The 25,842-nt window shown below is 57.7% G+C and overlaps 3 protein-coding genes across 6 annotated transcripts in view; all 3 read right to left on the bottom strand.

Moving 5' to 3' along the window:
* SLC43A2 (solute carrier family 43 member 2) overlaps positions 1–10,763 on the bottom strand; it is a 31,439-nt gene extending 20,676 nt beyond the window's left edge. Inside the window, exons 1-4 of one of the 3 annotated variants that reach the window (XM_033078169.1) lie at positions 10,693–10,763; positions 9,135–9,334; positions 2,122–2,311; positions 668–723 (exon numbers count right to left, since the gene is read on the bottom strand). In XM_033078169.1, coding sequence (XP_032934060.1) covers positions 668–723; positions 2,122–2,311; positions 9,135–9,294 — 406 coding nt within the window. In that variant the 5' untranslated portion in view covers positions 9,295–9,334; positions 10,693–10,763. Of the gene's footprint in view, positions 1–667; positions 724–1,934; positions 1,942–2,121; positions 2,312–9,134; positions 9,335–10,027; positions 10,292–10,692 lie in introns of those variants that run through there. The other 2 variants (XM_033078170.2, XM_033078171.1) reach the window with 2 other exon arrangements.
* Positions 10,764–14,346: 3,583 nt separating this feature from the next.
* Positions 14,347–21,525, bottom strand: SCARF1 (scavenger receptor class F member 1). Of its 2 annotated transcripts, XR_004419957.2 has the most exons (12): positions 20,713–21,525; positions 19,986–20,047; positions 19,645–19,746; positions 19,013–19,538; positions 18,364–18,582; positions 18,155–18,283; positions 17,955–18,058; positions 17,641–17,752; positions 17,439–17,563; positions 17,162–17,299; positions 15,400–16,850; positions 14,347–14,516 (listed from the first exon to the last, which is right to left on the bottom strand). XR_004419957.2 is itself a non-coding variant. In XM_033078508.2 (11 exons), exons 1-11 carry the CDS (start codon positions 20,805–20,807, stop codon positions 15,844–15,846), a joined length of 2,619 nt encoding a protein of 872 aa, XP_032934399.1. In that variant the 5' UTR covers positions 20,808–21,525; the 3' UTR covers positions 14,347–15,843. The 2 variants fall into 2 exon arrangements, 1 of the variants encoding a protein (XP_032934399.1); XM_033078508.2 differs by having other exon boundaries at positions 14,347–16,850.
* Positions 21,526–21,622: 97 nt separating this feature from the next.
* LOC117006162 (Rab interacting lysosomal protein) lies at positions 21,623–25,834 on the bottom strand. The gene is made up of 8 exons (XM_033078509.1): positions 25,604–25,834; positions 24,925–25,048; positions 24,375–24,496; positions 24,029–24,217; positions 23,511–23,674; positions 23,283–23,405; positions 22,820–22,903; positions 21,623–22,540 (listed from the first exon to the last, which is right to left on the bottom strand). Exons 1-8 carry the CDS (start codon positions 25,832–25,834, stop codon positions 22,384–22,386), a joined length of 1,194 nt encoding a protein of 397 aa, XP_032934400.1. The 3' UTR covers positions 21,623–22,383.
* Positions 25,835–25,842: the final 8 nt, after the last annotated feature.

Here is a 25,842-nt window from a genome sequence, read left to right as displayed (position 1 = left end):
CCCACTGGGGTGCAGAGGGAAAGGAGACAGAGCCCTGAGGGCTTTGGTCTGACACGTGAAAACCTCAGTGGATCAACACCCTCAGGACATGTCACACTGCTCCTGAGCCAGCACCATCTCCCAGGCACACAGAGGGAGGGACAGGGCTCTCCTCCAGGACACAGCTCAGGGTGGGATGGAAGGGTTCCTTTGCTCTAGTGCACAGACTTGCTGATGCAGCTTGTCTGATGGGTTGCAAAAGAAAGATTTACTTGAGCAAACAATCCAAAGTGTCATCTCACTATCTGCTCTTGAGCAGCAAGCTCCATCCACCTCTGGTAAAAAAGCCAATTTCACATTGTGTGCTATCACCCCTTTTCCAACCCTGACAAAGCCATGAACTCGTTTGGAACTGCTCCTTTACAGGACTTGACCCTGCCCAAACACAAAACTAAGAGACCTGGCTATCTCAGACGTCTGGCCCTTGCCACACTCTCCCCTTGGTGTTGTGAAACACCAGCCCTTCCCAGAGCCACTTGGCTCCCTCAGGCTGGCACATTGCTTGGCTTCTATCCCCAGCAAGACCCCAGTGGAGCACTGGGGGGTGACAGTTTGAACTTTGCTTCCCCAAAAAGCCCAAACCACAGCCCTGAAATGCTCCCAGCTCAGCAGAAAGATGCCAACTTACAGTCTGGGTTACTGGCCCCGTACGCGATCAGCACGCAGGACACGGCAAAGCAGGCACTGAAAGGGAACCAGAGCCATGAGTTTCTCACCACAGCCTTACCCACAGTAAATTACAGCTGCTTCCACCTCCCTCAGCACTTCACAGGGCAATTTCTCTAAGAGGGAGGGAAGCTGGAAAGAAAAATCCAGGGAAATACCCAAGTATTACTGGCAAACAAGTATTACAGGCAAGCCTTGCACAAGGGCTGGGCAGGAACCTTTCCTCCCAGCACTGACACAGCTCTGTCTGAACCCAAATCCCCACTGGTTTTCCAGCACAGTTTTTCCAGTCCTCACCTCAGGGTGACCAAAGGCAGCAGCAGCCTTTGTCCTGAGCCCCAGCATTCAACTCCTCTCTGGTGAGGTCTGACTCAGAGACTTGCCCTGTTTTTCCCACTCTGCCCACAGGCCAGTTTGGTGTCTAATCAAGTTCATTGCATTAAAATTGTGACAGTTAAAACAGTGCTGGGGTCCACTGATCCCAAAAGTCACTAATCCCTTTGTGCCACGACAGAAGCAGTTGACAACCTCGCTGTTTGAGGCAGAAAGCAACACACACCACATGGAAGAGAAGGGCCCTGGGAAAGGCAACAGGACATGTTTATCCCTGAGTTAACTCCCCAGCCTGCAAACAATGATGTAACATCTTGGTTTTGTGCCTCTCAGGACATAGCTCCCAGCCCAAGGAGAAAGCTACCCTCCCTGACTCACAAATGACTCTGCTCTTCCTCCAGGCTCCATCTGGACAGGGATCACAGAGCAGCACTGCAGAGCTGCAGTGTGGACATGGAGTTCCAGGCCCTTCCCTTATGGAGCAATTCACTGTGCTGGCTGAAATCACCCCAGAGCTGCTCTGCTGTCCTGTGCAGATCCCCAGCCCCATCCCTCAGATGCTTCCCAAGGCTGCAGGGAGCCCAGAGCACCCGGCCAGGGTGGGAGCTGAGCCTTGTGCTCACCCTGGAGCCCGGCACACCCACCTGCCCAGCAGCCTGAGCCCACCCTGAGGCCCTGCACACCCACCCTGGGCCCACCCTGGAGCCCTGCACACCCACCCTGAGCCCACCCTGGGCCCTGCACACCCACCCTGGGGCCACCCTGGGACCCTGCACACCCACCCTGAGCCCACCCTGGAGCCCTGCACACCCACCCTGAGCCCTCCACACCCACCCTAGAGCCACCCTGAGCCCTGCACACCCATCCTGAGCCCACCCTGGGCCCTGCACACCCACCTGCCCAGCAGCCTGAGCCCACCCTAGGCCCTGCACACCCACCCTGGGGCCCTGCACACCCAACCTGAGCTCACTCTGAGCCCTGCACACCCACCCTGGAGCCCTCACACCCCACCTGAGCCCACCCTGGGGCCCTGCACACCCACCCTGAGCCCTGCACACCCACCCTGGAGCCCTGCACACCCACCTGCCCAGCAGGCGCAGCTTGCGGGGGCCGTACTTGTCCATGACAATTCCCAAGGGCAGGGTGATGGCACTGAGCAGGAAGGAGCCGACGGTGAAGGCCAAGTTCAGCATTTCATCCTGGGCGTTGCAGGAAGGCCATTTGTGCTCTGAGGCTGTGCTGTTCTCCAGCTCAGAGCTGTTGGTGGTGGTCTCTGCATGGGGGAAAGAGGAGATTGTGTCAGGATGAGGCTGGAAGTGCTGCAGGGAGGAGGGAGGGGAAAAGCCTTGCTGGGCATCCGCCCCCCACAGCCCAGTTTTTATTCTAATCAGTGAGAAATGGAGAAGCAGAGCAGCAGAAGGATGAGGGAAACCTGATGGGCTCTGCTTTGAGCAGGATAAAGCAGCCAGGAGACAGGTATCCCATGCAGCAGCAGGGTAAAAACCTAAGGATGGAGATTCATTAATTCATTAAAACAAATATACAGCAAGAGCCTGGCAATTACAGGAGACTAAACCCAGCCAAATCCAAAGGGATACAAAAATAAGGTCCTCCTAATCTACAGCTGTCATGTTCTCAGAGATCTTCTCCCTAACAAAACTAACGACAGCTACAGCCAAATCAGTTATTTTGGTTCCAGACACCAGGCTGACAAGACCTGGCACTGAGCAACAGCCTGCTCAAATGAAAAGCTTCCTACCCTCACTGCAGGCATCAGGATGAAGAATGGCTTTGCAGTAGCCATCCTGCTTTGACTACCCTGGCTCTGAAAAATCCTTCCTGGATTTAACTACCCTGTTCCCAGGGGGGCTGGCAGCTCACCTGCTTTCTCTGGTTTTTTAAAGGATTGATGCATCTTTAACTCCTGCCCCATAATTAGCATTTTCTAGTCTTTCAAAATGGGTTTGTCACACAGATCAATTATATCCCCAGCTTTCTGTTCTTGCCCTTACATGAGGAACTCTGCATGCAAACTCCCACGCTGAACAGAGCCCACGTTGTGTAACCGAGACAGAAACAGGACAGTTCAAAAAAAAAAAAAAAAAAAAAAGAAGAAAGGAAAGAAGTTCCCTTTTACCGCCTCATGTCAACCCCTCTCCTGTTACATGCCTATCCCAAGGCTGCTTACAACTCCTCGAGTGAGCTGTGTGCCTTCAGACTTCCATTAACTCACACTCCAGCTCTCATCCTCCCAACACTTATCTGGAGCCTTTGCTGCTATGACAAAGCACTTGCTCTCTTGCTGCTCAAGCCAGTGATATAAAACACTCTCCTTCTTATTTAATAATTGATCTGACAAAGTTCAATACTGAAGGAGGAACAGAGAGAGAAGTCACTGACATAACCAGCAGCATGAAGGGGAGCTGGAGATTCCCAGCGAGCCCTGGTTGGTTTAGTTAATTAGCAGGAATCCCTCATGTGCGAGTGGCTTCCCATTCACTGCCTGCTGTGGCTGGTGGGGGAGATCCCCATGGCTGCTCTGTGTTATCTCTGCAGGTAACACAGCCCAGCCTTGCACCTCCCTCCCTTCTGCCCAAACCTCAGCCCCTCTGCAGTTACTGGTTTCACCCTGTCTCTCCCAGCTGCCCTAAACCACCCTCCCAGCTTTGTGTCCACTGCAAACAAACCCTGCTCCACCTTCCTGCCATCAGGTATCAGCAGGAACTCAGGCACTGATATCTGAGGCCTTGGAGCTGCCTCTGTCCCTCCCAGCACTCCAGGGAAGGCAGGGGTGTTTCTCCCCATTTACATTGCTCCCACCAGCATCTTTGCTAAGATGGTTTCAAACTGCCTCTGTTCCTTTCCACTGCCATGTGCTCCTGATTGATAACTTAATCTGCCCCTTCTTTTGTCCTGTTAGCCATGGATAACCAGAGCAAGCCACAAATACCCCCAAAATGCCACATGTGCCACCAGCAGCACCTTCTCTGCTGGGAGATGCCTGAGGCATCCCAGTCACATCCTTAGAAATCAGTCCTGGACAGACTCTGGGAGGCTCTCTGCAGTTTTCACCCACAGCATCAAGGCTTTTGGGCTCTCCACAAAGATAAATTCATAGGAAACAGATGTGGGTGAGAGGTGAAACTCGGGAAAACAAGGAGGGGGGGGGGGGAATTGACAAAGTAGTGGCAGTTTCCCTGTGTCAGCACTCTCCAGAGATAGCTCAGCTGATGAGTGGAAGGAGGGGAGGGACACGAACAGTGCAGTGACCTTATAACTTCTGGTGCATGTGCTAAAGCCTCAGTAAACCCTCCCCACAAAGAGCTCTCCAAACAGAAATACTCAGCCTTTAAAGCTGGAGAATACAAATTCCTGTCCATGTTTTGATGTGCTCAGCTGCTGTGTGTCCCCAGGGAGCCTGCACCTGCTGGCCCTCCCATGATGAGTGTGCAGGAGGTGACGAGGACACAGCAAGGGAATCTGCCCCTCTCTGAACACTGCAAGGCTGGGAATGGGACACCAAGCTTCACTCCCTGCCTGTACCAACCACCTTGTTTACAGCTGCTCGGTGCCAGCTCCAAGGAGGGGCCAGGCAACAGCGCTATGTGGAAATACAAATTGTTTGTGAAAATAGAAGCAGCCCCTGAGCAACAAGAGAAGATCCACTGAGGCGTAATGGAGATGATTCCAGCAGCCCTTGGCACCCTGACATCCCCTGATCCTTTCAGCCACCTCCATAAATAGAACATTTTGGAGGGGCTGCAGGTGTGTGCAGCAGGCACAAGATCCAGCCAAGAGCCATGTCATCTCTGAGCATGGATTTGGGTGCCAGCAGCTCGTTGGCACAGGGCAGCGAGTGGCAGCACAGGACATGCAGCTAGGAGGGGTTTAATGGGCAGAGAACCTGCCTAACTACTCACCTACCTAAAGCACCTGGTTACAGCAAACAGCAGCTTCCCCTCACTCACAGCTCAGATCCCATTCCAGATCAGTGCACGCCACACTGCCGGGAAAATCTCCTACGTGCCTGGCTCCATCTGGAAAACTGGAAGGGCTGGCTTTGTGCCCACTGAGGTGCCCTCCCAAAATGCTCTTGCCAAGTCCACCTGCATGCAGCACCCGAGGTGTGACACCCGGGCAAGGCAGCAGCTCAGAGCTGTGCTCGCTCACTGCTGCCTCTCTGACAAGCCAGCAGAAGCTACAAGTCTTTACCAGCAATTACAAGAACACTGCTGCCTATTTTTACAGCACTCCCCACACAAGCAGCAGGATTTCTACTGCCCAATTAGTAGTTCAAGTTACTATTTAAAGAATGACAGCTTAGGTGAGGAGAAGGCTGCCTGGGTAATCATTTATGTCAAGAACATCACTGGGATTTGTTCAGGCTGGAACATTCAAAGCCATCCTTTCTCCCAAATTAAGTGCTGCAGGTTCCATGCCAGGGTCAATCATTAACTGCTCTTTACTGACCTCCTCAAATCCCAGGCACACACACACACAGCACATTACCAGAGGAACGAATCTGGCTTTTCCAGGAGTGACTGCCATCTCAGATGGCAGAGAGCAGCTTTCCTTTCATCTTATTTCATGGATCAGACTGAGTCAAACAGGCAAGACACCCCCAGCCACCCTGACAATAGCTCTGTCACATCCTGCACACCTCATCTTCCTCCTCTCCTTTTTATAGAAAAGAAAAAAAAAGGAGGGAAAAGAAAAACAAATCAAGGGCAAAGAACTGGGAGTATTGGTTTAAAAAAATAGCACACTGAAAGACATGTGCAAACAACTGATCTTGCAGTCTGCCCACATAAGAACATGTTTTCTCTTTTCAGGATGGTGTCATACTTCTGGGAACTGGGAGGAGATGTTCTTGCTTTGTACCACTGCAAAAGCAATTTATTCGGGTTTCCCTGCCCTTCCACTCCCAGGACCCCCTCCCTGGGTGCCTGAAAGCTTCACATGACCAAGGCACAGTGTGAGTTAAACTCCCCTCCTCTCCCCAGCTGTGGTTTCATTTTGCAGCAGTTCTCAGCCAGCACCTTCCCACGACAGCTGCTGATCAGCACAGTGTGTTTCCTATACAAATTGAGTATTTACCACCTTCATTCTTTTCCTGTTTACAGCCTCACGTGTGCAGCCCTGACACAAATCGATGTCATCACATCTCCCCAGATTGTGAGGGACCTTCAGACTGCAAGCTCCCCACCCCAGAGCTCAGATAAATAAGGGAAAAGAGCTGCAAGGCAGCACCTTCCTCCTGTGACCACGTCAGGGCTCGTTATCTGGCTGTAAGTGAATTAGCTTATCATCCCTTTGGTATTCTGCAGCCCTGTCTTAGAGGAAAGCCCTCTGTGCCCCTTATCTCTGTTCCTTGTGAGCAGATTATCAAGTTCAGGACATTTTTCTCTTGAAGCATGTTTCAGACCCAAGCATTCAGCTTCCCAGTCCCAGAAACATCATAGCAAGGCAAGGCCCTGGACTGATCAAATTCCCAAGAGCTGATAAGGCCCAGAACCGTGATAAAGACTGTGGAGTCAGCGCTTGCACCGAATAAAAGATGCTGCTTCAGTTGGTTAAAGGCCAAGTAGTAGTGTAGTAAAATTAAAATGGGAACAAAGTGCTACTAGCAGGCTCCTTGTCAGCGAATTTCAAACATACCTCTCAGGAGGTGGCCCAACGGGTACAACCCCCCACTCCAGCCCTGTTGCACAACTGCTCTAAAAATATTTTGTTCTTTCAGAATTTTTTTCCCCCTCCCCAGGTGTCCATTCCCACCTCCATGTTCCCGAGTTAAGAATCCATTGGACCTCACAATGGCTGAGTAAAATCAAGGGCAAGCAAGGGAAGTGAGGGATTCAACAGGGAGGCAAGGAATCCTTAATGAACTGCAGCACTTTGTGGGCAGCTGCTGTTACCTTCAGAGAACAGGCTGCAGAAGGGACAAGGTCTAGCTTTGCCTTGCATTGGAAAGCATCACAAAGTGCAAGAGCTTTTGCTGACAACCCGAAAGCCCTGCCAAGAACCTTTGGCTCATTAGGAAAATTCTATTTTTTTTCTTTTCCTTTGCAATACTTACATGCCCACAGCAGCATTAGGAACAACAAGTGCCCAAAGGCTACTAGTCATTATTTGTTTGCACCAAGCTTCCAGCCAAGCTGGCTGCAGGATTCAATAGGTTACACTGAAAAAGGCAACCACTGGGTCACCCTAATGCCAGCAAAGGGAAAACTCGGTTTGGGGCTGGTCATGGAGAGTCTCCACACTTGGAGCCAGGAGTCTTCCCCACAAAACTCGTACAGTGAGGACAAAACCAGAGAAAGTGAGTCAGCATGGATGATTGTCACCACGCTCATCACAAGCCATCACAGAGCTCAGAAGTGATGACCAGATATTTGAGGACAATGAGAACATTTGACTACACGGATTTCTTCTCAGGGACTAAGCTTTCCTGCCCTAGGGCACAGGTTGGCCACTGGGAGGGAGCAGTTGCCCCTAGGGCAGCAATTTCCCATTTGCATCTTCCCTGTGGTCTGTGGGCATGGGCACTCCCATGGGCAGAGCCAGAAAAGCCACAAGCTGGTGAACAGGATGAGAAACCGAGGTGAACCTCACTGATTTGGGACAAACCGAAAGCAATCAGACAAAAACTGAAAGCAGCCAAGACAAAGAGCACGAGGTGGGCCCAGAGTGAAGTGGCTGTCAGCAGATCACATCTCAGGAAGCAGACAGGCAAATGCCTGCTCACAGAGACAGTCAGCATTTGCTTATCAGCTCCCGTGTGCTTTATCTGGGTGGCAGAAAGCCTCCACCTGATGGGTTTAATGGGAGCTCTCACACAGGCCTGTGACAAAGTCTCCAGGATGTGCAGAGAACACAGCAGCCTTGAACAGAGTCTCCAGGCACTGGGACTGTCCCTCGCACCCAGGAACGCTCCTGGGGACCCGGGTGACACGGACACACTTGGGAGCACTGCCCTGAGAGCAGGGCACACATGGAGATGGAGCTGCCAAACTGCAGCTGATAAAAAAAGACTCAAACACGTTTGCCAGGTGCATCAACCCAGGTCCTGGTACACAAAACAGGGGAGATAAGCAGCTGATAAATGAGCAAAACCCAAAGTATCACCACAGCTATTCACAGGTACCTTTGCTCAGACGTTGTGTCCCTACACCTCAGTGTTCCCCATTGTTCTCAGGCATTACTCACTGAGGGTCCATTAACTGATTTCCAACTTTTTTCACAAACTGCTTCCTCCACCAGCTCCAAACGGGCTGATCCAGTCTCAGCCTCCATCACACATCTCTGGACAGAGCCCAAACTGCCTCTCTTCACTCTGCCCTTCCCTTCTCTGAGCACATGCAAACCCTCAGCCACCACAGCAGCTTTCCAAATCCACACCACACCTTTACCCTCGGGTTCCTTTCAACCCCACTGACCACCAAACACACTGTGGGATGCACAGTTCCCTCCATGCCCCGGCTGGGGATACACATTCACCTCCAGGCTGTTTTCCCAGGATCACCATTCCCACACCATGAAATTCTGTCTCTGCTTTCCAGGCTGTCTGCAACAGGGACAGTGACTTCTGGCTGGGGTAGAGGGTGAATCTCAAGCCCTCACAGAAACACAGCCTGGTTTGAGCATATCCTGGGTGCTGGAAGGAGGAGAGGAATGATCAGTAGTATTTAATTCTGCAAATTCTCCTCAACAGCAGCACTGGATTACCCTGATATTACTGCCATCCATGCTCCTTGTTTTCTCACCACTAAGGACAAAATTCCTCTTATAAACTCAGGACACACTCCCCACAAATCATCATCCTCCAGAACCCATCCAGCCTTCTTTGCAGAGAAAGAAATCATGGCAGAGGAGAAAAAGCCATCCAGAAAAGCTCTACTACCTCATTAAAGCTCCTTTTTCCAATCACCCCACACAGCAACAGCACCTACAGGATGGTTCTAGGAAGGAGCACAAATCCCTTCCTTCTCTCCTGGGATTGAGGGTGGTTGTGGAGCTCCACACCACCCTAAAACACAGAACCACACCAGCAAACCTCAGCAGCAACTTCTCCACACACGAGCCCCGCGTATCCTTACCAGAGCCGTAGCACAGGTAGGAATAAAACCCTTCTGCCTTGAGCATGATGAGCAGGGACCCCCAGCCCAGCAGCACGGCGGAGAAGAGCAGGTTCTCGATGATGGCCGTGGACGCCATCCACCAGCGCCGCCGGTGCGCCGTGGCCAGCGTGGGGGCCATGGCTGCCTGGGGGGGTGGCCTCCTCCTTCAGAGCCTCAACCTGCAGGGAGCAACAGCCAGTCAGTCCAGACAGCACAAAAAGCATGAAAAAACCCCCGTGGTTTAGGATCTCCCCACTAGCAGCCAGGTAAAGCTGCCTGCTGAATGCCAGGCGCAGAACTGGTTTTGGCAGGAGCCAGCTTGCCAAGTGACCTGGAGGGATGGGGAAAGCACAGGTGCCCTTGGAAGAGCCCCTCGGGTACTCTGAGAGACACAGGGCACTGCTCAAGGACTCTGTTCCACTTCCCCGAGCAACAGGTATGAAAATGCAGCAAACAGCCTGGAGCCCACTGCCCCTGCCCAGGGAGCAGCTCACTGGGGATAAACTGGGGGATAAATGCCAGAGCAGGGGGGCTGCAGCCAGCACCTTGATGTCCCCACTGCCATCAGGCTGGGGCTGGGGACACAGCCTCATATACTCAGAGGAGGCTTCAGGGACCCACCAGGTCTGCTCTGCCCCATACAAAGCACAGACCTGCTCTGGAAGGTGCATGAGCGTTCTATAAATGCGATTTATGCCACCAAAGCTCACCGAGGAGCACTTTTTGCTGCCTGCCAGACCAACCAGCCGGGAGACACCGCAGCTCAGCGGCATCTCCAGGCTGCCCCAGATGCTGGAGCTGCACTAACTGTGTCCAGCTCCACTTATCCCAGTCCCTGGGGCCCACGGCAGCGAGCAAATTTGGGAACACACCTGTCCAAGAGGCACCCTGGGGAGCCCCGAGTGTGACAAGGCAGGTGGCCCATTGAGCCAAGCTGAGGCTTTTCCTAGCCCAGCACAGCTCAGGCTGTGCTGTAGGGAAAGCAGCTGGCCACACTCCCCGCCAGGACCGCTCTCCTTTTTGGGGACACCCCAGCACGGGGTGCTTTGGCAGGGCGGGGGTCTGCAGCGATACCAGGAGCTCAGGGCCCCCTTTATCCACAGCAGCCGGTTCAGAGCCCCAAACCCTCCACCCAGAGCGCAGGCCCGCTGCCCCAGCACAGCCCACAACGCATTTCCTCCATCACCTCCTCCTCTTCCTCATCCCTGCACCCGCAGCCCCCTCCCCAGCCCCGGCAGCGAGCCTCTCTGCGACAAGAGCTGCAGCCCGCTGTCCCCGCTGCCAGCCAGCCCCGGTGTCCCCCCAGCACAGCCCATCCCCGCATCACCCCCGCCGCACCCCGCTCCCTCCTCGCCATCCAGCCCCCCACCCACGCTCCCCCTCTCCATCTCCTCTCCCTCCGCCGCCTGCCACTCCCACGCGTGAATCCCCCCTCCCTCCGCACTGTCCCTATGCCGTGCAAACCCCGCGGTGCTCGGCCAGCCCCCGCAATCCCGGTACAGCCCCCCCGCCATGCCCGGCGCCGTGCTCCGCTCACCGCCGGTGCCGCGCCCGCTCCGCTCCGCCGCGGTCCCACCCGGGCTTTTTATCCGCCCTCCGAGGCAAAACAGGAGCGCGCGCTGATTGGCCGCCGCCTCAGCCAATGGCCGCGCGCGCCGCTGCCGCTGGGGCACGTGCCCGCTCGCGCCCCCCCCCCTCCCCTCACGGGACCCCCCGGGACCCCCTCACGGGACACCCCCATATCCACACGGGACACCCCCGTATCCACACAGGATCCCTCCATGGGACACCGCCAAATCCACACGGGATCCCGTCACGGGACACCCCCATATCCACACGGGATCCCCTCACGGGACACCCCCGTATCCACACGGGATCCCTCCATGGGACACCCCCGTATTCACACGGGATCCCCTCACGGGACACCCCCATATCCACACGGGACACCCCCATATCCACACGGGATCCCCTCACGGGACACCCCCATATCCACACGGGATTCCCTCACGGGACCCCTCCCATATCCACACGGGATCCACCCATGGGACACCCCCGTATCCACACAGGATCCACCCATGAGACACCCCCATATCCACACGGAATCCCCTTATGGGACACCCCCATATCCACACGGGATCCCCTCACGGGACACCCCCATATCCACACGGAATCCCCCCATGGGACACCCCCATATCCACACGGGATTCCCTCACGGGAGCCCCCCATATCCTCATGGGATCCTCTCACGGGACCCCTCCCATATCCCCACGGGATCCTCCCGGTATCTTCCCCCGATATTCCCCCCGGGACCCCCGATACCTCCGCACGGGATGCTCCGGTATCTTCCCCTGGGATCACACGGTACACTCCGCTCTCTCCCACCGCTACTCCCCCCGATATCTACTCCCCGGTGTCCCCAGATATCTCAAGTACCTCCCATCCCAAGGCATCCCCTGATATTTTTCACCTCCGGGATTCCCCCGGTGCTCCTGTGGTACATCGATATCCCCCGGGATACCCCTCCCGGTATGCAGGTACCGCCCGTACCCCCGCCCCTGGGTTCTCCCGGGACAGCCGCACGCACCGGGCGAGACAACCGGAGCTGGGCACTGGGCCGAGCGGGACACACACATAAACACAGATAAACACACACACGGACCCTCCGCGGGGACAGCGGCACCCGAGCGCTGCCTTCCAGGGACAAGCGACAAAAAGGCGGCCGGCGGCGGGAGGCGATGCGGCTCCCCCGCCCGGCACGGCGCGGAACGCCCCGCGGGCTCCGCTGCCGCTCTCCGCCGGTCTCCGCCGGCCCCGGGCGGCGGCCGCGGGAGCCGCACCGCGCTGGGGCTCCGAGCACGGGGAGCAGTGTCGGGAACGGCACCCGCGGCATCGCTCAGGGTACAGGCACCGAGTGTGTCCTGCCTGTCCCGCTCAAGGAGAGAGACCAGAGAAGCTGCTCCACACCATTAAAAGGGCATTTTGGAAGCACATCCCGGGGCTGACCACCCTCACGGCACAGCTGGACAGGGGCAGTGAGCCCTTGAGACACCCTAGCCCATGACACAGTTCATCCAAAGAGTCACAGAAAGGTTTGGGTTGGAAGGAACCTGAAAGATCATCTCATTCCACCCTCTGCCATGGTAGGGACACCTTCCACCAGCTCGGGTTGCTCCAAGCCCCATCCAGCCTGGCCTTGGGGCAGCCACAGCTTCTCTGTGGTAGGGCCTCACCGTGAAGAATTTCTCCCCACTATCCCATCTAACCCTGCCCTCTGTCAGCCATTCCCCCTTGTCCTGTCACTCCATCCCTTGTCCAAAGTCCCTCTCCAGCTCTCTTGGATCTCCTGCAGTCACTGGAAGTGCTGTCAAGTCTTCCTTCACCCTTCTCCAGGCTGAACACCCCCAGCTCTCTCAGCCTGACCATAGCAGAGCTGCTCCAACCTCTGACCATCATTGTGTCTTCCTCTGGACTCCAACACATCCCTGTCCTTTTTATGTTGGAATCCTCACAGCTGGACTCAGTGCTCCAGGTGGAGTCTCAGGTGAGCAGAGTAAAGGGGGAAAATCCTCTCACTAAACCTGTTGATCACACTGCTGCGGATGCAGCCCAGTTTCATGAAATAAAAGTAATATAATTAAAAGCCAGTTTCACATCTGACTGCACCAGAGCTCTGCCCTCTTTTTTTCTGTTAAATTATTTTTCAGAGCATTCCTCTGAGGTATTTCTAGATCTTCCACAAATCCATTCCTCATTAGGGAGGTACTGCGTCAAGAAGACATGGCCATGAATCTTTATAGGGGATATTTTCTCAGCCAAAGGAGATGAAAACAGCATTTGTGGCAGGTAAACACTGCAGAGGAAGCAGAGGGCCCCAGACAAACGGACGTGTCCCCACCACTCCATCCCTGTGGCGGGCGGGAAGAGGAAACTCCTCGGCCTTGGCTGTGGGACAGGGATCAAACGTTTCAACAGCTGGAAGGTGGATTTAAGCCAAAGCAAACAAACAAACAAAAAGCCCAATGAAAACAAGGCAGCCTGGATCAGAGCCAGGTGCTTAACAGAGGTAGAGGAAGGCTGAGACAGCACGAGACCCAGGAGACCTCAGCACCCAGACCTGGCTGCTGTGTCCAAGAAGCACAAACTGTGACAGGGAGGAGCGTGAGGAGGTTCGGAGGCTGTTTGGGGTCACAGGAACCCTTTGCCACAGCAAGAGCAGGGAGACTCAGTTTTCCTATCCTAGAAGGAGAAAAGAAGCTGTCAGGTGATCCGTGGCCAGCTATAAATACCCCAGGGATTGAGTAAACAGCATGGGGAGAAAAAAAATAAAGTGAAGCCAAAGAACAGCACTGACACAGAGACATGTTTTTAGAAACTGGCCAGGAATGAGTTTAGGCTGGAAGGGAGGTGACAGCTCCTGCTCTGGCACAGCCACTGGGGTAAATGATGTGGTGCTTCCCAAAGGCTTGGACAGCTTGGGAAAGGAGATGACAAGGCTGACAGGATGACAAGGACAAACCACGGTGGGGCAGACCCCAGGAACAGCTCCAGCCTCTGTTCCTGCCCCAGCAGAGCACAGACACCTCTCTGCCTACAGACAGCACCTGCACACGGATCCCCTCCCACTGCCTGCCTCCCAAACACTGCAGCAGCTTGGCAAAGTCAGAGATCCAGCACGGGAAGAGATTCCCCCCTCCCTCACCCGCCAGCTCTGCCTTGCAGACCTCTCACATCCAGAGCTAAACCCCGGCACAGCCGAACCATCCCCAGCAAGCAGACACCAGCGCAGCCACGCTGCAGGAGTGTGCATGGGCAGCTACATGCTGGAAATCTGCAGCTCCTTTCCCTTTCACTGCCCAGACACGGCCAAGATGCTTCATCTTCAAGCAGGGGAAACATCCTGACCCCATGGACATAGAAGGTTCTCCCAGCAGCAGCGTTTTCTCAAACCAGGCGCTGGTTTGAGCGGTGTGAAGGCTGTCAGGTTGCTGTCAGCTATTTACATGCTGCACTCAGAGTGAACTGGCTCACGTGATGTTCACTTCTGGCACAGCACTGCTCAGCTCACAGGCTCAAAATATCCACCCCATTAGGGAAAAAAATGGCTGCTTATAAATCAAATGTGGGACTGTCCCTGCTGCTGTCATAAAACGGTGTCAAAACAAAAGCAAGCCTGTGCAGAACAGGCTGCTGCTCCAGTCCTGCCAGGATGAGCAGTTTTATTTGGATGCCAGAGTATTTGGTGTTATAATCACAGCAGCAGATGATTCCACTGCAGGAAAGGGTGCTTCGTGCTGGCTGCAAAAGTGGAAGCTTCAGCCACGTCAGACTGTGGGGATTTAGTCTTGTGCTGTGGAGAAGCACCTGTGGAAAGCAAAAGGGAAAAAGCAAAACCCACTGTGTTTTCTGAAACACCCCCAACCCTAAATCCCAGAACCCAGACCAGAAGGATTCATGAGGAACTCTGCACATGATGTGTGAGGTGCAGGCTGCAGCAGAGGGGCTCTGGACACTCACAGCCCACTCACATTCCTCCTGCACTCCAGTCCTGGGCTCTGCACAAGGTTCAGCTCACTGAGTGAGAATTCAGAATTCAACAGAGCCAGAATTATTTTTTTTTTTAAATCCCAAACAGAAAGCCTAAGGCTGCTAACAGTTTCCACACTCTGGAGAATATTCCTGGCTGTATCTTTGACTCAAAGGGTGGCTGGGAAACCCATCTCCTCAAGGGCATTTAATTTTCATCCCGAGGCTTTCACATCACGCAGAATAACAGAAAAAATACACAAAAACCTTCTACTACTTAGATACATCTAAACCCAGATCACTCTGCAAATCCTCTTTTGCATCTCAACCGCCTTTACAGCAGGAATGAGGTATGGGAGGTGGCAGGAGCTTAGGGCACCCATGGAAATCCCTTCTTCTGGCAACTTCCATCCTTATCAGCACAGTGCCAGGTGCACAGGTTGATGGTCACTGCCCAGCTGCCACGTTTGCACAACTGCAGCTTGGAACTGTTTGGAGTTTAAAAGGCTGTCACTACACCCTGTGTCCTGCCATGAGCTTTTCCACACGGAAGCAAAGGCAGCCAGGGCCTGTCACAGAAGCCAGAGCCACACAGATAAACCCCCACAGACCCAGATACCCTTTGAGATAAGCAGCTAAAATTAATTTTCACTGAAGCTGCTTGTGGCAGCCCATCATCTCAGCCCAGCTCCACAAAATAATCCCCTTCAGCGAGAAGCACCTTTAGAGCAAGAGGCTCCAGGCTGCACCACTGGAAATGGGACAGGGAAAGGTGAAAACCGATGGGGTGAGACTGGATTTTGTGCACGCATTTCCCAGCTGAGCACTCCGCAGCCCTGCATTGGCAATGTCCCTAGTGCTGGCAGGGACTTGGTGCCACCACAGCATCCAGAGCACCGCTGTCCCCCGGGGCTGTGCAGACACAAACGAGGCTGGCAGGGCAGGGAGGAGCAGAACACAGCTCTCCAGCAGCTCAACCCCACAGGCTGTCCCCGCTGCGGCCCCAGCGAGGCTCCAGAGCAGCCGCAGGGCACGGAGGAAAGGCAGAGGGTCCCCAGGAGGGCTCGGTGCCCCCAGTTCACAGCTCGGAGCGGGCCCTCGGCTCCCCCAGGCTGGGATTGGAGCAGCCCCGTGGCTCCCCGGCCCCAGCCCGGGCGAGGGTGGCTCAGGTGGCCGGAGGGGTGGTCAGCAGCTCTTTGCCGGGGCCGGAGGGCGAATCAGCCCCGCTGCTGGCCACGTTCTCGTATTTCGGCTCTTCCTCCGCCGCAGCCCGTCCCTTCCTTTCGAGGCTGCCAGCTAACTCCGGGCTTTTGCCCTTCTCTGTGGCACCTAGGGTTTCGCTGGCCGCGTCCTGGGCACCGGTGTTTTTTGACGAGAGAGATGCGAGGAGGAGGGACAGTCTCTTTGCAGCGGGATGCTGCTGCTTGCCAGGGGCTGGCTCGGCAGGAGCTCCCGGCACACTCTCCCTCTGCTTGCAGCTGTTCTCCGAGTCCCTGCGCTGCGCCAGCGCCCGCCGAGGAGGTTTCTGGATGGCCTCCATGCTCCTCCTCACCTTGGGCTCCTCCTTGGCAGCCCACTTGCCCTTCTGCAAGCTGCCCAGACGCTTCAGCACAGCCTGGACCGGTCCCTCGCCAGTCCCCTCCGCCCTGGGCTCCTCCCCGGCCGTTCCCACCACCATGTAGATGGTTGTGACATCGGGTTCTTTCCCCTTCGCCTCCCAGCTGCCGGATTTCGCAGCCGCTTCCAGCGCCTCCACTCTCTGCGCCACATGCCTGGTGCTGGACACCACCCTGCGCCGGCCCCCCGGGGTGGCCCGAGGGGATGGCCGGTGGCTTTCGTCCCCCTTGCTGAGGGGCTCGGGGTTCTCGTAGCAATCGCTGGCCGGGCGCTCTCCGGGGGGCTCGGCCGCCGCATCCCCCGGCGGTGGGGTCAGCCTGGACGGGCCCCACGGCGCCTTGGGCTTCCTGCTGGGGCTGGGCGTCTCGGCCGCCCCGAATTTTGTCCCCTCGGCGAAGGACACAGAGGGTCGCTTGGCCTTGGCGATGCTGGACGTGCGGGGGATGGCGAAGGGCTGCGAGACATCCTCGGAGTCGAAGGCGGACGGGTCCGGGAGCGCCTGGCCGGGGCAGGATGCTCCATCCTGCAGCTCAGCCCCGCCCAGCAGCGGGATGCCTGTGGGACAAGGTGACACGTGTTACGGCTGCCACAGCTGTCACCCTGCCCGGGGACACAAATGAGGACACTGGGACAGGAGCTGATGCAACAGGATTGTCCCTGGGATCGTTTCCCAGGGAGGAGGTTGTGAAATGGGGTTGCCCCACTGGGCACGTCCCAATGCACACGGCCAAACACAGCCCTGCAGACAGGAAAACAAGGGCAAGGAAATAAACACTGTCTGTGCCAAGCACAGCTCCCTGGGATGGCCAGGATTGACCTCGGAGGCCCAGAGGTGATCAGAGAGGAGGAGCAGCCATGGGCGTCACCTTCTCTAGGAGGGACGGAGTACTCGGGTCCCTCGTTGTCGGTGTCGAAGGAGGAGAAGGAGCTGTCTGAGACCCACGCAGAGGATGGTGGCTCGATGAAGCTGGGGTTGTAGGGGATTTCCATGTCGTGATGGGAAACTGGGGAGGAGAAAACACCCAGCTGAATTTGAGCACCCCAGGTTGGTCGGGGGAGAGGAGTTCTAGGATTCCCCCCAGACGCAGAGTGCAGAGAGTGCAGCACTTCTGGAAGTGCTGTCGGCAGCTCTGCTCTGCTTACCTGTGACTTTGGGAAGTTTTGAGGCACCCAGGTTGAAACAGGGCACGAGAGCACTGAGGTTGGCCAGCACCCCTTGCACGTGGTGCTTCATCCTGGCCACCACATCATCGTCAGGCACAGCCGCCCTGCAGAGCAGAGGTGGACATCAGGGAACACAGGACATGGGGTTTTGTGTCAAAGGTTGAAAAATATGAAAAAATACCTGTCTCTGGCATCTGCTGAGCCAGCACCACAGCAGCAGCAGGTGACACAGAGCAGCAGCAGCAGGAGAGGGACGAGGACGGCGGCTGCAAGGGCTCCGTGGTCCTTCGAACCTGTGTGAGGAGATGGGTTGAGTGTGGCATGTCCTGTGGCTGTGATGCCAATAGAACAGTCCTGCATGGAGAGAGCAGGAGCTGACAACTCCTGGTGGGGCCAGGAGGCACCAGGATGCATCCCAGCCCCCAGCACCATCCCCAGAGAGGATGTGACCATCCCTTGCCCAGGGCCAAGGAGTAAATGTGAGGTTAATCTTACTCAGCACACAGCCACCCTGCACAGGGTCGCAGGTCCCCCAGGAGCACTGGCAGGGTGAGGAACAATTCACTCCAAAATACCCCTCGGGACAGGTGTCATTGCAGCTGGAAGAGAGAGGAAAGGAGGGAAATGCCCCTGGAGGGAGCAAGGCTCCAGCCCAGCCCCACTCCCAGCGTTATCCCAGCATTTCCTGGCATTACCTGTCTCCCCAGTAGCCTGCCTGGCAGATGCAAACTCCTGTTATGGGGTCACAGCTCCCTGAAACACACTCGGGGCAGAGGAACTGGCAGCCATCACCAAAGGTGCCCACGGGGCAGGAGCTGTTGCAGCTGCCAAACAGAGAGAAGCATCAGCAATGCACCCCAGAGCAGGGACACCCCAGGGAGCAGCGGCCTCACCCTGGGCATACCTGGGACCCGTCCAGCCGGGATCACAGCGCAGGCAGAACCCGGTCTGGGGGTCGCAGGGCTCCCCGTGCCGGCAGTGGGGACACGGCTGCAGGCAGCCCTCGCCATGGAATCCAGGAGCACAGGGATCCTTGCAGAGGGTCCCGTTCCAGCCGGGCTGGCAGGCCAGGCAGAAACCATCCACAGGGGAGCAGGGCTGGCTGCGCTTGCAGCTCCCACAGCTGTGTGGGCAGAGAGGCACTGAGGTCACAACGCCCACCCTTGTACCCCTAAAAAGCAGGTTTCACCCCACAAAAAGCAGCTTTCACCCCACAAAATCATTGAGCATCATTTGGGACCAAGGGAAAATGCACAGTGGTGCCTAATGATCTGTGCTGAGAGGGAAGCAGAATCACAGAATATTCTAAGTTGGGAGCTGCTGCTTTATCATGTCGGGGGATGGGACTAAGGATGACCACATTTTAGAGTGACGTTTTCTGCTGTCATTAGGTGGTTTTTTTTTTGGGGTAACGCTGATGCTGCATCCAAGCTGGGATGCTCAAACCCCCAGGATGAGTCTCCCTGCCCAGCCAAAGGGACAGACACAGGCGCAGTGCCTTCCCCCAAGAGCTGACCGCAGCTCCGCTGGATCCCCCAGCTCCCCCATCTCACCTGTGCACGCACTGAGATCCGTATTTCCCTGCCGGACAGGGGTCCCGGCAGCTCCTGCCCTGGTAGCCAGGCTGGCAGGTGCAGTGGCCAGTGGCGGGGCTGCAGGAGCCGTGCCCGCAGTCGCAGCGCCACTGGCACGCCGGTCCCCAGTAGCCAGCCAGGCACTCGCACTTGCCCGTCTCCTGCGCGCAGGGCGAGACATTGCAGGAGCACTTGAAGCTGCACCTCCTGCCCCACCAGCCGGGCACGCAGCGGCACAGCCCGCTCAGGGGGTCGCAGTGAGAGGTGGAGGGGCTGCACGAGCACTGTTTCCTGCAGCTGGGGGACCACCAGCCCGGCTCGCAGTGGCAGGCGCCGGTCAGGGGGTCGCAGCGGCCGTGGGGGCCGCACTGGCAGGGGAACTGGCACAGCCCTCCCCAGTGGTTGGGGTCGCAGGTGCAGTGGCCGCTCACGGGGTCGCAGCGCCCATTGGGGTGGCACGGGCAGCTCCGCTTGCAGTCGTGGCCCCAGTACTGCTCTGGGCAGCCTGTGAGGGGAAAGGATAAAGGATGGAGAGAAGCCCGGTAGCCCCCCGAGCATCCAGCTGGATTGAAACGGGGGTGGCAGGGGCGGAGCGCGGGGGAGGCACTCACGGGAGCCGCAGTCTGCTCCGAAGAAGCCGGGTCTGCAGCGGCACAGCCCGGGCTTCACGCACACCTCGCCCTCCCTGCAGGCGTCCTCCCCCTCGCACACGGCTGTCAGGAAAGGCACTCAGCACTCTCTGCACCCTCGAACTGGGCTCACACCCCACCTGCCACCGGGACAGCATTCCCAGGGAAACCACTATCCCACTCCCCGCATCCCTCCCCGCATCCCTCCGCATCCCTCCCCGCATCCCTCCGGCTCAGCTGCAGCTCCACGGGGCAGGACCCCCAACACTCAGAGGATGAGCGTGGGGACCCCGCTTTGGGATCCATCCCCATCCACCACTCACCGACCGTGCACGCATTCCCGTCCTGCTTCCAGCCGGGACAGCACTCGGGGCCGGTCGGGAACCTGCGGGACAGACCGGGGGGTGTCAGCCAGGGCTGGGGGACCAGGGTGACCTCATGGCCTCGGCCAAGGAGAAGCGATCCTTGCCCCAGTGCTGAGAAGGCGGCGCGGCCCCCAGGGCAATGCTCCGGAAGGAAACCAGAAAAATAGAAGGAAATTTGGGAGGCTGCAGCCCGAGTGGGCGGCGGGGCTGGCCTGCCCCGAGCGCTGGGAATGTCCCCATGGAGCCCGTGCCGGGTGTCCCATGCCCTGGGAGAGGCTCAGGGCTTCGCCAGCAGGGCACAAATGAGGCACCGAAGTGAAGGCTGTGAAAGGTGTCACCGCTGATGGAGACAACGGGAGAGGCATCGTGGTGACAAATTCAGGGCACATCAGCTCCCAAAGCTCTTTGGGGTTTGTTACACCCATCTTTCCCCACTGTGAGTTTTGCCATAGGTCCCATATTGCCCCACTGCCTGTGCTCAGAGGGTGAATGAGAAATAAATCCTGGAGAAGGGATTGATACCCCAAACACCCAGACATGCCCCAACCGCACTCCCCAGCACCACCCCAGCCCCGTGCCAGGCTGCACACCTCTGTCCATGGAAGGAGGGATGGACAAAACCCTCTGGCGCTGCTGAGACCCCAGGAGATGGAGTGGCACAAGTGGGGATCCCCGTGGCACCTACCTGCAGACATTGCTGCCCTCAGGGTCGAGCTCCTGGGCAGAGCTCTGCACCCACAGCCACAGCTGCAGGCAGAGGATGGGCCGGGCACTCTCCATTCCAGCAGGGCACCACGGCCCCAGTCCTGGTGGCTCCCCAGCCCCACGCTGATGTCCCTCTGTCCCTCTGTCCCGTCCCACCCGTGGTGCAGCCTCTTCCTCCCTCCAGCCTTGGGTTTCTTCCTGAGGAAACGCGGGAGGAGGCGCCCGATCCAGACGTCAGGGGTGCGGCAGGGACAGGGAGCAGGGAATGCTGCTGCTGCCTGGGCTATTTTTGGCCCTGGCTGCCACCCTACCACAGAAAGGGGCACCCAGGGGCTCAACACAGCCACACAGGGGCTGGCACCTCCTGAACATCTCACCTGTGCCACCCCACTCCCCCTGGGCCACCCTCCATCACCCCCAAAGCTGCTTTAGCCAACATCCCCCCAACCCACACGAGGCATCCAGTGCCACCCCCTGTCTCACCCCCCATGAGCCACCCCATGGCACTGCCACCCCCGGCAGGGGCTCAGAGGAGGGGGCCCCATGGCAACACAGCCTGACCTATGCTGGCCTTTGACGAGCTGTTGGCCACTGTCCCACCTCGCTGTGTCCCCAGGAGCTTTGTGTCAGCAGATGTACAGGAAACACCTTTTTCCTACCCAAGGCTGGCTCAGCCAGGGGGGGCTCTGGGTTGGAAGCTCCCCTTGGCCATGCAGGAATTAACTCTTCCATGCCCAGCGCTGTGGGATCACCCCCTGGAGCCCTGTCCCCATCACAGCTGGCCCACCAGAAGGGGCTCAGGGGGCACAGGCATTAGGAGAAGGGTGAGGGAAACCTGGGAGCACCCCCCAGCCCTTCCCAAGCAGAGAGCAGAGGCTGCAGCCAGAACCTCAGAGGAGAAACAGAGACTGATTTATTTCCAAATTAAAGGTAGAAAGTACCTGATCTGAGGGGACCGACTCACCCTCATGAACACAAGGATTGTTCCAGTCTGCCAGGTCCTAGAGGTGGCAGGAAGAGGTCTCAGTACAAAACTGATTCACCCCATGCCTGAGAAGTGCAGGAGTGGCCCTGGTGGTGCAGATCCTGATGGCTCCCAGCCACGGGAGCACCTGGACACCCAGTGCAGTGTGCTCAGCCCCTCCCAGCCATGTGGGGACCCCAGCTGGACCTGCACATTGCAGGGACTGGGGAGGTAGAGACAGGAAGGGGTGAGGTAAAACATCCCCACAGAGCAGGATGGGGCAGTGGAATCCTGGCTGTGAGCAGAGGGGTTTGCAAAGAGCCACCAGGGGATGGGAAGATCCCTTTTGGGGTGTGGAGCAGGAAGAGGGGGCAGAGCCCCACCAGGCTGAGCTGCAAGCAGGGGGCTGTGGGGAGGGGGCACAGCTGGGAGGGCCCCTCTGTAGCTAAGCTGTGGGCACAGTGAAAGGGTGGCTGGTGGGCAGAGGTGCTGAGCTGTCCCATGCCAGGCTGGCAGCCCAAATCCAAGTGTCCCAGTGGGTTTGCAGGGACCTGTCCACGCTGTGGCTTTGCCACCACCACGGCACGAGGAAATGCCAGGGCTGCCGTGCTGCCCTTGAAGCCACTGTAAGAGGAGGATCCAGGAAGTTCTGCTGCAAGGACAGATCCTGCCCCCATTCCTGTGGGGTCAGAGTGGTGCCATGGCTCTGTCAGGGGAGCTGGACCCTGCCTTGCTCTCTCCCTCTGGCTCCAGCTGGGTGTCCAGCGAGTCGATGATTTCCCAGGTTCCGGAGCAGCTGGATGTGGGGGGTTCCTTGCTGCTGCCCTGATACCACAGCCCAAAACTGCAGAGAGAGCAGATGAGGGCTGTGGGGGACCAGAACCTCCCCAGAGGGGATGTGGAATCCCAGCTTCCCTCTCTGGTGGCAACAGAACATAGCCTGGCCCTGGCAGATCCCCCTAAACCAGCAAACCCTGCTTTGGCAGCATCCCTGCCAGCCCTGCACCAGCTGCTGACTCTGTTCCCATCATATCCAAGCTCTACAGGTGCCAGGTCCCAGCCAAGCCCCAAACCTTTCCACTGGCAGAGCCTCCCATCCCTACCAGCCCAGAAGCAGACTTACAAGCTCCTAATTTTGGATTCTGGAGGCTGAGCATCCACACAGTCTGTGCCATGACCTGGGAGCCAGGAGCCCTCCTCTTCTTCACTGCAGCACAAAGAAATGGGGGCAAACCTGCACTGAGCCACAGCAGCAAGTGCTGGAGCCACTCTGGAGTCTGTCCAGAGCTCCCAGTGCCACCACCTTGCCTCCCTTGTGTCACATGCACACAGGGACAAGTGGCATTTGGCCAGGCCTGGCTGGTGACAGGGACACAGGAGTTACAGCACAAAGCCCAGCCCCTGTGGCACAGCTATGCCACAGCAACACATCAACTGCAGACATCAAACCTTTGATCTCTGGAGGGTGGAGGCAGCTCTGGGCTTGAGGAAGCTCCAATCCAGGGCATCACACACATGGAAATACTGGAGCAGGCCAGCCAGCACCCACCCTGCACGGGAGGATCCCAGCACCCAGTCTGACTCACCTGCTCGCCGACTCCTCCGTCGTTCCCAGCATTTTGGCTCTGATTTTCTTCCTCTGTTTTTTGATATTTGACTTCATGGCATCCAAGAAGAAGCTGGGAATTCTCTCCTCGTTCAGCAGCTCCCTGGTAAAAAGCAGCCAGCTGGTTAATCAAGAGCCTGGAGAAGATTCTGACTGTGGTGGGAACAACCTCTGATGGGCCAGGGGTGGCTGCAGGGACAGGACTCACCTCTGGTAATAGGCCAGCTCCTCCTGCACCAAGAACAGGTTGGTCTTGAGCTCATTCCTCTCTTGCAGGATCTGCTGCAGCTCTTCCTTGGAGAAGCAGCAGTGACCAGGGCTCCTGTCCCCATCCTGGTGTTGTGGCTCCTCTGAGGGTGACAGGGCTCCTTCCTGGAGAGTCAGCAGGCAAGCAGAGACCTCAAAATCCCCACCCAAAGGCTGGATGCACATGCAGGCAAAGATAGAAAAGTCCCAGGAATGTCCCCATCTCAGTCCATCACCACATGTGGCAAACCCCCCTCATCCTGTGTGTCCCACCCACTTCTAACTCCTGTCCCCTCATCTTGCTCCACCCACAGCAGCTTTCACAGAGAAGGCATTGCAGACACCACACTGCTCACTTTTCAGCGGTGGGGTTTCCTTCAGCAGCCACGTCTGAGAGTGCCAAAAGCTCCAGACCAGCCTGGGAATGCGGGGTCAGTGCTGGTGATGCCCAGCAGCAGTGAGGCCACAGCTCAGACTCACCACACCAGGCTCTGGCCGCCTCTCCAGGGCTGTCCTGCTCCTCCTGCTCGTTTCCCTCTGGCTCTGCAGCATGGCAGCCTCCAGGTCTGACTTGTGCTCCAGAGCACTCTTGAGCTGGGCCTGCACCACGGCCACCTTGTGCCGCAGCTCCTCGTTCATGGCCATGAAGCGATGGAGCTGTTCCTGCAGCTGGAGGGCAGCCAAAGGTGAGGCAGTGTCCCCACCCAGGGACATCAGTGCCACCTGCCCCAGCAGGCTCAGCAGCTGTGACAGCCCCGGGGAGGGATGTGACATGAAACAAGTCCCCAGGCCCTTGCACACCCCACCCTGAGCTCCCTGCCCTCACCGCCTCCGTGTCCCGGCTCTTGCAGACGATCTCGTGGGCCTGGGCACGCAGCTCATCCCTCTGCCTGTCCACCACCTCCTTGAGCCGCAGCATCACCTCCCGCTCCTTGCGAGCCGTGCTGTCTGAGACCAGAGCAGCAGAGAGCAGTGAGAGCCCCAGGGACTCCCCAAGCCCACAGCACTACCACGATCCCCAGTGCTTCTGCAAACTCTGACTTGTTCCTGGTAATCTCACAGTGGGAACAGTGGAAAGAAGGGAACTGAAAGTTTTAGACTATTCCTGACACATCCTTGTGTTGGCACAGCAGCCCACACTCTACCTGCTTCCACCACCCTCCTGAGGGTTTTCGAGGTGCTCTGGAGGTTTGGGATCCCTGTGATTTGCAGAACAAGGTAATGCCTTGTGCTCCCTGCTAGGACAGGTCTCCAAGGTGAGGGAAAGGAGAGCAGCATTCCAGACTCCAGCAGAACAGGTTCAGCCCTGCACCCAGCCTGCCACTCCACAGGGACACCCTGTGCCATCAGGAGACCCGAACCCACCCCAAACCCACCTTCCTGGGACTGGCTCTCCGCAAGCTGCCCCAGGAGCTGCCGGTTCTGCTCCTCCAGGCAGGCCAGGCGGCCGTGCAGGGCTCGCTCCCGGCGCTCAGCCTCCCACAGCCTCTGCTCCGGGTCCTGGGGACGGGGACAGCCGGGTCAGAGCCACCCCCGCGGGCAGGGACAGCCGGGTCAGCCGGGCAACAGCCAGGTCAGCGCTGCTCCAGGGGACGGTGACAGCCAGGACAGAGGATTCCCAGGGAATGGGGGCAGCGGGGTCAGTGCCACCACCCCGGAAAGGGGGACAGCTGGGAACTATTCCAAGGGATGGAGGACAGTAGGGGTCAGATCCATACTAGAGGAGAGGGATAGCGAGATCAGAGCTGTCCCAGGGGTTGGGGACAGCAGGGACAGGACAGACATCCCCCGGGAGAGCAGCACAGCCACACCAGAGCTGGGCCAGGGATTGGGGACAGCAGGGACAGGACAGACATCCCCCGGGAGAACGGCAGAGCCACACCAGAGCTGTCCCAGGGGATGCAGGGTCAGAGCCATTCCCAGCGGGGTCAGAGCCGTCTCACAAGCTGCGGGACACCCGCGTCAGCCCCATTCCCCGTGAGAAGCGAACAGCCGGCCCGGCCGCTCCAGCGGGACACGCGCGGCTCGGTGTCACCGCCGCAGGTCCCCGCTCACCTCCGCCTCCTGCGGCCCGAGCGGCGCTGCCGGCGCCTCCCCCTCGGCCGGGGCCACCAGCGCCTCGAGCAGCTCCAGCAGCCGCACCACGGGCGGCACCAGCCCGGCCACGGCGTCGGGCCCGAAGCGGGCGGAGAGGCGGCGCAGCTCGTTGCCCAGCGCCCCCGCCATGCGGTAGACGTGCGGCGGGGCCAGCCGGCCCGGCGGCGTTCGCCACAGCGGCTCCGCCATGGCCCCGG

This window comes from Catharus ustulatus, chromosome 22, assembly GCF_009819885.2.
Source record: "Catharus ustulatus isolate bCatUst1 chromosome 22, bCatUst1.pri.v2, whole genome shotgun sequence".
In the NCBI taxonomy this organism is placed as follows: Eukaryota; Metazoa; Chordata; class Aves; order Passeriformes; family Turdidae; genus Catharus; species Catharus ustulatus.
This window is presented reverse-complemented; position numbering and strand designations above follow the sequence as displayed.

Coding starts and splice junctions, on each gene's coding strand:
- SCARF1 (XM_033078508.2), bottom strand. CDS start 20,807: ATGGAGAGTGCCCGGCCCATCCTCTGCCTGCAGCTGTGGCTGTGGGTG. Junction 20,048..20,712: donor GAGGGCAGCAATGTCTGCAG/GTAGGTGCCACG, acceptor TCTGTCCCGCAG/GTTCCCGACCGGCCCCGAGT. Junction 17,564..17,640: donor TCAGCAGATGCCAGAGACAG/GTATTTTTTCAT, acceptor TCTGCTCTGCAG/GGCGGCTGTGCCTGACGATG.
- LOC117006162 (XM_033078509.1), bottom strand. CDS start 25,834: ATGGCGGAGCCGCTGTGGCGAACGCCGCCGGGCCGGCTGGCCCCGCCG. Junction 25,049..25,603: donor TCGGGCCGCAGGAGGCGGAG/GTGAGCGGGGAC, acceptor CCCCGTCCCCAG/GACCCGGAGCAGAGGCTGTG. Junction 22,904..23,282: donor ACGGAGGAGTCGGCGAGCAG/GTGAGTCAGACT, acceptor TTTGTGCTGCAG/TGAAGAAGAGGAGGGCTCCT.